This window comes from Kryptolebias marmoratus, linkage group LG12 (genome assembly GCF_001649575.2).
Source record: "Kryptolebias marmoratus isolate JLee-2015 linkage group LG12, ASM164957v2, whole genome shotgun sequence".
Classification (NCBI taxonomy): Eukaryota; Metazoa; Chordata; class Actinopteri; order Cyprinodontiformes; family Rivulidae; genus Kryptolebias; species Kryptolebias marmoratus.
The window spans coordinates 16,352,317-16,361,447 of record NC_051441.1 but is presented as its reverse complement, the minus strand read 5'-3'; the positions used below and the strand labels follow the sequence as shown (position 1 = coordinate 16,361,447).

The 9,131-nt window shown below is 49.5% G+C and overlaps 1 protein-coding gene across 6 annotated transcripts in view; it reads left to right on the top strand.

The window, feature by feature from the left end:
* Positions 1–9,068, top strand: part of ep300b (E1A binding protein p300 b) — a 28,103-nt gene extending 19,035 nt beyond the window's left edge. For 4 of the 6 annotated variants that reach the window (XM_017416699.3, XM_037978677.1, XM_017416698.3 and 1 more), the window contains exons 20-30: positions 195–305; positions 855–911; positions 1,437–1,514; positions 1,944–2,011; positions 2,196–2,346; positions 2,961–3,221; positions 3,333–3,498; positions 3,757–3,924; positions 4,009–4,170; positions 4,286–4,567; positions 4,690–9,068. In XM_017416699.3, the coding sequence (XP_017272188.1) occupies positions 195–305; positions 855–911; positions 1,437–1,514; positions 1,944–2,011; positions 2,196–2,346; positions 2,961–3,221; positions 3,333–3,498; positions 3,757–3,924; positions 4,009–4,170; positions 4,286–4,567; positions 4,690–7,791 (4,606 nt within the window). In that variant the 3' untranslated portion in view covers positions 7,792–9,068. The remainder of the gene's footprint in view (positions 1–194; positions 306–854; positions 912–1,436; positions 1,515–1,943; positions 2,012–2,195; positions 2,347–2,960; positions 3,222–3,332; positions 3,499–3,756; positions 3,925–4,008; positions 4,171–4,285; positions 4,568–4,689) is intronic. The other 2 variants (XM_017416700.3, XM_017416702.3) reach the window with 1 other exon arrangement.
* The last annotated feature ends 63 nt before the right edge of the window (positions 9,069–9,131 follow it).

Genomic DNA, 9,131 nt, shown 5'->3' with positions numbered 1-9,131 from the left:
CCCCCCCCCCCTCCCCTCCTCCCCCCTGCATCACGATTGGCTGCTGCCTCCTGGCGACGACCCACCTTGCCCTCTGCCTCCTCCTGTGTGTGTGCGCGCCCTCCCCCGGCCTGTCCTGTCCTGCCCTGCCCTGATTGGCGGCTGCTTCCTCGTGCCCTCTCTGTGATTGGCTGTGCTGATGGCGAACGGTGTAGTTCACCAAAATATGGGCTTCTTGCTGACAGGTACCACTTCTGTGAGAAGTGTTTCAACGAAATCCAAGGCGAGAGCGTCTCCCTGGGGGACGACCCCTCCCAGCCCCAGACGTGAGTACCGTTACACACCTGACTTCCTTTTTGTGAGCTTTTGTCGAAAATGTTCAACACTTCTGATTATTCAGTCTCAAAGCCAGCTGTAAACTTGTTGAATCGAAATGCTAATGTAAGTTTAAAACATTAGAAAAAAAACAGTTTCAGCTCTGCAGCAATTTGTAGAAATGTTGTCGAAATAAAGAAATGAAGCCCTGAATCCTGAGCTGCAAATGAAACCGATAAGTAGTTTTAAAGTCAATGCCAGAGCAGCAGAAAGTAAACATTTGTGCAACTGAGGCTGTTTTTAGTCATTTTCATCGGTTCACTGCTTTTATTCGGAGGCATTAATAGAAGAAGAATTAGGTTGTAGTTTACTGAGCTTGGCATCGTTGTGCTACACTCGTTGAAAGCTGTGGTTAATAAAGGAAATAAATGGCATTAGATGATCAATTAGTAATGTTTCCTGATGGATTGAACTGTATTTAAAGCTGTTTTCACCTCAGAATCTGTGAACTATGAGCTTAAGGATCACAAATGGTGTTTTTTTTTCTGTTCTTCTCTCAGGTCCATCAACAAAGACCAGTTTCAAAAAAAGAAGAATGACACACTCGACCCTGAGCTGTATGTGCCTTTATTTTTCATTTTTTTAACTCATTACCCTTCTTTGATTATATAGTAACTCTGTGTCTGTCTGTCAGCAAGATGTCTGGTGATCTAGTGGACAGATTTTACTGAAAACTCTCAGAAAGTAATCACTGGATGTCCGTCGACAACACTGGCTGCCACAGCTTATGAGCCAACACAAAAACGGCTGTAACTCAGCCCACTTTAAAGATATTGAGCTAAAATCTGATGTGGTAGTAGCTGAGAGTCATCCCCAACGCCAAATCTGAGCGCTAACAGATCACATGAGATCTTTGTTTAAAACTTGGGCATACAAGTAGGCAGGCGATAACCGTTTCTTCAAGGAAAGCTTTCATTTCATTTGTTTTTTGAGATGGTCTCTCTGTTTAGGGTTTCCTTTTCCCGTTGCTGTTTTTTTTTTGTAGCGTCACAATGCAACCAACAAGAACTTCCATCATTATGTGTTAACCTTGGGCTGCTGTTTCTCTTTTTTTTTGCTTTTCTGGTTTTGCCCGTGCTCAGGCTTGTGGAATGCACCGACTGCGGCCGTAAAATGCACCAGATCTGCGTCCTGCATCATGAAACCATCTGGCCGTCAGGGTGAGCCGCCCATCGCGCACGCCGAGTCTAAAAACACAAATCTCTGTTCTTTAAAAACATACTTAAAAAACTAAATTTAAAGCCCTCTGAAAATCCCACTCTAGTAGATTTCAACACATCTTTTGTTTAGGATCACATTTTTAAATCTCAAGGTCGAGTTTGCTCAAAAGATTGTCAACTAAATATCTGTTTTAAGTCTCATTTGGGTAAAAACACCTTTCAGTGACGGCAGATCTCTTCTCAAATGTTTCTGTTTTGTTTATAAAATGTGAGCACTTTAGGTGTTTCAAGAAACTGACATGAAAAGCCCAGTTGTTGTTTTTTTTTTTTTATAACTTCTTAGTCTCTGTCATTGATGCCAGCTGTTTGAAAAAGTGATAGTAAAAGGTAAATATAACCACTCTTTGTTCATTTCCTCCCCGTTCACAGCTTCGTTTGTGACAACTGTCTGAAAACAGCCAATAAGATGCGTAAAGAGAACAAATACGCTGCTAAAAGTAAGTCGAGTTACTGACTCTGTTTTATCCCAGTTTGGATCTTTTTTTAAAAAAAATAAACTCTTTTGTCTATTGTATTAATTCATTTTGTAGACGGATAAGCGTGTGTGTGTTTTCAGCGCTCTGCTGACTTTTCGATGCCGTACGCGAACGATGAACACCGTTTTGTCTGTTAATTCTGCAGGGCTTCCTCAGACGAAGTTGGGGAACTTCTTGGAGACGCGAGTGAACGACTACCTCAAGCGTCAGAGCCACCCGGAGTCCGGAGAGGTCACCATCCGCGTGGTCCACGTCTCCGACAAGGTGGTGGAGGTCAAACCGGGCATGAAGTCCAGGTAGACAAACAAACGAGTTCATCCAAATCTCTGCCGCTTTTCAAGCCTTTAATTCAAAGTCAGTCCAAACGCAGCTTTATCTGTAAAACGTTTATTACTCTGTGTAAAGATCAAAAGCTTGAAGGTGTTTCTAAAAAAAGCCAATGAAAGTATTTTATTGTATTTGTTGCTAAAATGTAAAAAGTTATTAGTTCAGTTATTGGAATTTTGTGAAATGACCGTGCTGACATGTTCACAATAAACTGATCATAACGTCTCTGCAGAAGAGACTCCAGGTCAACCTTTTACTAACGTATGAAGTTTAACACGGGTCCAGAAATGACTGAATGAATTTAGGTCTTTAATTAAACTTAACAAGCGAGCCATCAGGGAGTTTGTGGATTAGTTACCTGTGTTACAGATTTTATAGAGTATAGGTTTTTCATCGTTCAGGTCTTTTGAAGAGGGGTTCTGTTTAAAAAATTATGAAGAGTTAATATCTTACCTGTTGTAGGTAGCTTGATATCAGTTTAGAGAAATAATTTAATTTTGACAAATTCAGGAAGCAGAAAATAACCCGTGCTGCCACTTTTTGTTAGATTCATGGCTGTTTTGTTCCTCCCCCCCCCTTTCAGGTTTGTGGACAGCGGCGAGATGGCAGAGTCTTTCCCCTACAGGATGAAAGCCCTGTTTGCGTTCGAGGACATCGACGGGGCGGACGTGTGTTTCTTCGGCATGCACGTTCAGGAGTACGGCTCCGACTGCCCGCCGCCCAATCAGAGGCGAGTGTACATTTCTTACCTGGACAGCGTGCACTTCTTCAGACCTCGGCACCTGAGGACCGCCGTTTATCACGAGATCCTCTTGAGTTACCTGGAGTACGTCAAACGGATGGGGTAAGGAAAAAAAAAAAGTGTAATTTTTCAAACGATAATAAACCTCAGATCCTCTAAAACAAAAAAAAAAATAAGTACTTACAACTACTTTTTTTTCTTTTTTGGTCTCAGGTTTACTACGGGTCACATCTGGGCGTGTCCTCCCAGCGAAGGGGACGATTACATCTTCCACTGTCACCCTCTGGACCAGAAGATCCCCAAGCCCAAACGCCTGCAGGAGTGGTACAAGAAGATGTTGGACAAGGCTGTTGCTGAGCGAGTCGTCCACGATTACAAGGTGAGACGCTTTAATTTAAATTTAGAGCAACTGCAAATGTTCCCATTGCTGTATTTTTAGAGAAGTCAAATCCATCAAGTCACTTCACAAGCTGTTCTAAAACTTTATTTTCACAACTCCCTCTGGTGTTAGCAGCTATTAATTAAACCAGGTATTCTCTTTTTCCTCTTTTGCTGTTTGAATTGTGTTTTTGAGTCTTAGTTTTATTTTTAATCGATTCCAAAACCACTAAAAAGCTTTTTTTTTTGGTCCCTTCAGGACATCTTCAAGCAGGCAACAGAAGACCGGCTGACAAGCGCCAAGGAGCTGCCGTACTTCGAGGGTGACTTCTGGCCCAATGTGCTCGAGGAGAGCATCAAGGAGCTGGAGCAGGAGGAAGAGGAGAGGAAGAGGGAGGAGAACAGTACGTCCAACGAGAGCACGGACGTGAGTAGTGGACCTTCGGGGCGCAAAGTCTCGACACCGTCTCGAGGCGCGGCTTTTCTAATCGCCTTTTTAAAACATTCGCAGGCCGCGAAAGGAGACAGCAAGAATGCCAAAAAGAAGAACAATAAAAAGACGAGCAAGAACAAGAGCAGCCTGAGCCGAGCCAATAAGAAGAAACCGGGGATGCCCAGTGTTTCCAACGACCTTTCCCAGAAGCTCTACGCCACCATGGAGAAACATAAAGAGGTACGCAAATCTAATTTTACTACAGAGGAAACTACTTGGTGTTTACTGAAGTACAATGTGACTTCATATTGACTTGAACCGTAAAAGTAGCAACTTTCCGCATTCTGCTTGGCAGGTTTTTTTCGTCATCCGCCTGATTGCGGGCCCCACCGCCAATTCGTTGCCCCCCATCACTGACCTGGACCCCATGATGGCCTGTGACCTCATGGACGGCCGCGACGCCTTCCTGACTCTGGCCAGGGACAAGCACCTGGAGTTCAGCTCTCTCAGGAGGTCCAAGTGGAGCTCCATGTGCATGTTGGTGGAGCTGCACAATCAGAGCCAGGACCGCTTCGTCTACACCTGCAACGAGTGCAAACACCACGTGGAGACGCGCTTCCACTGCACCGTCTGCGAGGTGAGAATCAAGGGCGAAACTCTATGATGTTGTTTTTTTTTTTCTCTCTCTCTTTTAAGCTTCTGGACAGAGGCTCGGGGGATCCACAAAATTTACAATATCTTTCCCTCTTCTTTCTCCAGGATTATGATTTGTGCATCACCTGCTACAACACTAAAGGCCACGAGCACAAGATGGATAAACTGGGGCTCGGGCTGGACGACGACAGCAACAACCAGGCTGCAGCATCGACTCAGAGTCCTGGGGACTCGCGCCGCCTCAGCATCCAGCGCTGCATCCAGTCTCTGGTGCACGCGTGCCAGTGCCGCAACGCCAACTGCTCCCTGCCGTCCTGCCAGAAGATGAAGCGAGTCGTGCAGCACACAAAAGGCTGCAAGCGCAAGACAAACGGCGGCTGTCCCATCTGCAAGCAGCTCATCGCTCTGTGCTGCTACCACGCCAAACACTGCCAGGAGAACAAATGTCCCGTCCCGTTCTGTCTGAACATCAAGCAGAAGCTCCGGCAGCAGCAGCTGCAGCATAGGCTCCAGCAGGCCCAGATGTTGAGGCGGAGGATGGCCACCATGCAGAGGGGGGGGCAGCCAGCCGGTGGGCCCCCAGGAGGACCGGGGGTGGGCCTTCCTTCACCGGGAGCCAATGGGACCACAGCCCCCAGTACCCCAACGTCGGGTGGCACCCAACCGCCAACGCCTCAGACCCCAACTCAAAGCATGACTCCCGTCCCACCGCAAGGAATGGGTCCTGGAAATGGAATCCAGCAGCAGCAGCAGCAGCAGCCAGGAGGGATGCCCCCTCAACACCCCCTTCATCAGTTCCAGCAGATGGCGGGTGGAGCTGGTAGTGGAGGAGGAATAATGAACTCTCCCCAACACCAGCAGCAGATGCTTCCTCAGGTCCAGCAGCAGCAGCACGGTGGATCAGGGACCAACCCTCAGCAGCTCCAACAGCACCCCAACAGTTTGCCGCCGTATGCCAGCAGACCCCCAGGCTCCTCCCCAATCCACCAGTCCCAGGGTAAACCGGTTCTTGGCCCTGCTACGCCTCCGCAGCATCCTGGTGGTGGTGCCGTCATGGCGGGAAACGCAGCAGGCCAGCAGCCTCCCAGTCAGCCGCCAGGCCAACCTCCGATTCCACAGCAGCCCCCCTCGGGCCCCCCACCGGCAGCTGTAGAAATAGCCCTGAAGATTCAGCAGGTGGCTGATGCTCAAAGGAAGTTGTCTCTGCATAGACAAGCAGCTGCTGCAGGCCTGATGCCTTCCCACCCCCACCACCAACCGGGTCAGGGGCAGCAGATGACGATGGGACATCCAGGGACCGTAGGGATGGTCGGACCCCAGGGCATCCCACCTCAGAGCCAAGCAGCTACTCGAGCCCACATGGAGCAACAACAAGGTGCTCTGTCAGGGATGATGGTTAGCGGTGGGCACATGCAGCATCCCCCCCAGCAAGGCAACCTACCCCAGGGCCAGCTTCGCCCCCAGGTGCAGCTCCAGCAGCAGAGAATGATGGCTCCGCTTCAGAACCCCCAGCAGCAGCAGCAGTGGACAGGCCAGGGGGTGCCCCCCCAGCAGAGGCAAGCTATGATGAACCAAATGGGCCATCAAGTCATCGTGGCAGCTCAGCAGCAGCAACCACCTCAGGGTCATGCTGCCCTGATGAATATGGTGCAGCAGCAACAGCAGCAGCAGCAGCAACAGCATCAAGGTGGTGCTGGGGGGGTGCCGGGGGGAGCTGTCCCCGGTGCTCCGAATGTCCAAGGGGTTGGTGCCGCTGGTGGAAACATCCCTCAGGCAGCTCTTCACGAGCTTTTACGGACTCTGCGTTCACCCAGTTCTCCGCATCAGCAGCAGCAGGTCCTGAACATCTTACGCTCCAGCCCCCAGCTCATGGCTGCTTTTATCAAACAGAGGGCCTCAAAATACAAGGCAGGACAGGGGGGGCCTGGTGGGCCAGAGGGGGTTACAGGAGGCGGACCTGGCCCCACCGGAGGTCCTGTTGGAAATGTCATAGCCGGAGGGAACCCACAGGTGAACATGAACGCTGCCAGTGCCGGCCAGCAAGGGATCCACATGGGGCCTCAGGGAGGAGCGAACAGCAACATGGCTGCTATGACTCAGCAGCAGCAGCTGCAGCTGCAGCAGCAGCTACAGCAGCAGCAGCTTCGACAGCAGCAGCAGCAGCAGCAGCTACAGCAGCAGCAGCTACAGCAGCAGCAGCAGCAGAGGCCAATGCTCAGTGGTTTGCAACAGCAGCAGCAAGGGGTGGGACGAGGAATGCAAGGCCAGGGGCCGCAGATGGGAAATCTCAACAACCCCCAGTTCAGAGAGCTGCTCATGAGGCGACAGCAGATGGCAGCAAATCACGGTCAGTTTCAGCAGCCGCAACCTCCACAGGGGCAGGGATTCATGGGTCAGCCTCCTGCTATGGGACAGGGTCCTCCCGGAGGTCCGCCTCTCGGCCCGCAGCAGCCTGGGGGCCCCCCAGGTCCGCAGGGGCCAGGTTACCCAGGGTCAGTTGCCCAACAGCAGGCCACAGCTGCACTTCAGCAGAGATTCCAGCACCAGGTCCAGATGCAGCAGACTACCATGGCCGCCCATCCGGGGGGTGACGCAGGACCAAGTGGAGGGGGTGTAGGTGGCCCTCAACAAGCGCCTCAGGGCCCTCAACCCACCCAGGGTGGGCCCTCACCTACGACCTCTCAGGTCCACTACCAACAAACTATGTCGCAGCGGTTGCTCCAGCAGCAGCATATGGGCCCGGGTGGGTCCCCGGCCCAACACAGCAATCCCATGAGCCCCCAGCAGCCTCAGCAGGTGGCCCAGTCCCCGCACCCCCACCTGCAGGGCCAGGTGCTACCCACGTCACTCGTGCGATCCCCACAACCGTCGCCTCGACCTCAGTCCCAGCCGCCGCACTCCAGCCCGTCGCCGCGCATGCAGCCTCAGCCCTCGCCGCATCACATCTCCCCGCAGATGCAGACGGGCTCGCCGCACCCCACCCACCTGAACCAGCACCACCCGGGAATGATCGTCCCCCCTCAGCAGCAGCAGCAGCAGCAGCAGCAGTCCACGAGCCAGCAGCAGAACACTATGGAGCAGTTTGGATCGGATCAGAGCGCCATGCTGTCTCAGCTTAGCGGCATGGCCGGACTTCACGGGCCGGGGGCCAACGGTCAGGACCCTCTGAGCCAGAACATCAGCCACAACTCTTTAGACCACATGTAGGACGTTTTGTCCGCGTCAAGCTGAGCTCAGTGAATTTCTGCACAAACTGCACTCACCCAGGACAGTGTTACTGTTATTTCTTAGCATTTTTATTTTTATCATTGTTAAAATGTTATTTAATGTTTTTTCAATAAAGTTGTTGAACTGAACTTCCTATGGGAGATGAACAATGAATCAAGTCGTTAAATGAATTAGAATAAATGAATTGTAACTTATTGCTGTTAATATATTATATATTTTTTTGCCAACTGAGGACAAACAAAGAGGGGGGGTTCTCTAGCAACTCGTTTCTATTTCTTGCAGAAGAAAGGTAATTATTTAGGGGAGGGAAATAAAAGTACTTGCCTTTTTTATTATTATTATTTTTTAATTCTTAAAAGTAGTTGAGACTTAAATGAATGCAAAGAACCTTTTAAACATTTTTGTTTGCATCATTCAGTCGGTCTGTTTTTTTGTTGTTTTTTTGCAGAGTGATGTGAATTATCAGTATAAACCCAAACATGATGCATATTTTCCATTTTTATGTTTTTTTAATTTATTCTGTTCCTCAAGGGGACGGGGTTGCGATTCGTATAGAAGTCTATTTTTGTTATCAACCGTTTTAAGTTTTTTTTTTGGGGGGGGGGGGATTAGTCGACATGTTTGTTTTGCTTTAGGTGTCTTCATGTCAGTGTTTTTTTGTTTGTTTGTTTGTTTTTGTTGCAGCGGCTGAGGGTCTGCTCCACGCCGAGCGGACAAACTCTCGTGTTGGACATCGGTCCCGCTCGCGAACACTCAAGCCCTCCCCTTCGAATGTGCGTGCACTCCTTCCTTTTTTTTTTTTTTTTTTTTCTTTTTTTTATTATTTTAAGACACGCTCGCTTCGGAGCTGCAGAGGCTCTGGGAGGAGGGGGGGTGCATACCTTTGTGCCTGTAACATTTTGCGTTCGTGGGGCTCCTTTTTAGTGTTTTAGAATTTTTTTGCTGTTTAGAGCAAACAGGACGATGATCCAAATGAACTGTGTTGCACAGAAACGAGGCGAAAGACGACGGCGTGAGCGCTCGGTCGCTTTCTTCCTCGCCACCTTTGCTGCTTCCTCTGTTTGTTTGTTTTTTTGGACTTTCTATCCTCCTCCGTTTGGGGGGGACGGGGATGGATTGAACACGAATTCTGTCCGTATTATTATCTTTCTGCTCAGAACTTTGGGAATTAATTTAATATTTTTTACTGGACAAAGGAAACAAACTGTGGACTCGGTTACAGTTTTTCTTTTATAATAAAATGAAAATTACCAATAGTGCCGCGTCCTGCATGTGCTTAATCGTGAAAGTGTGCCACATACTTTCCCCCCCCCCCCCCC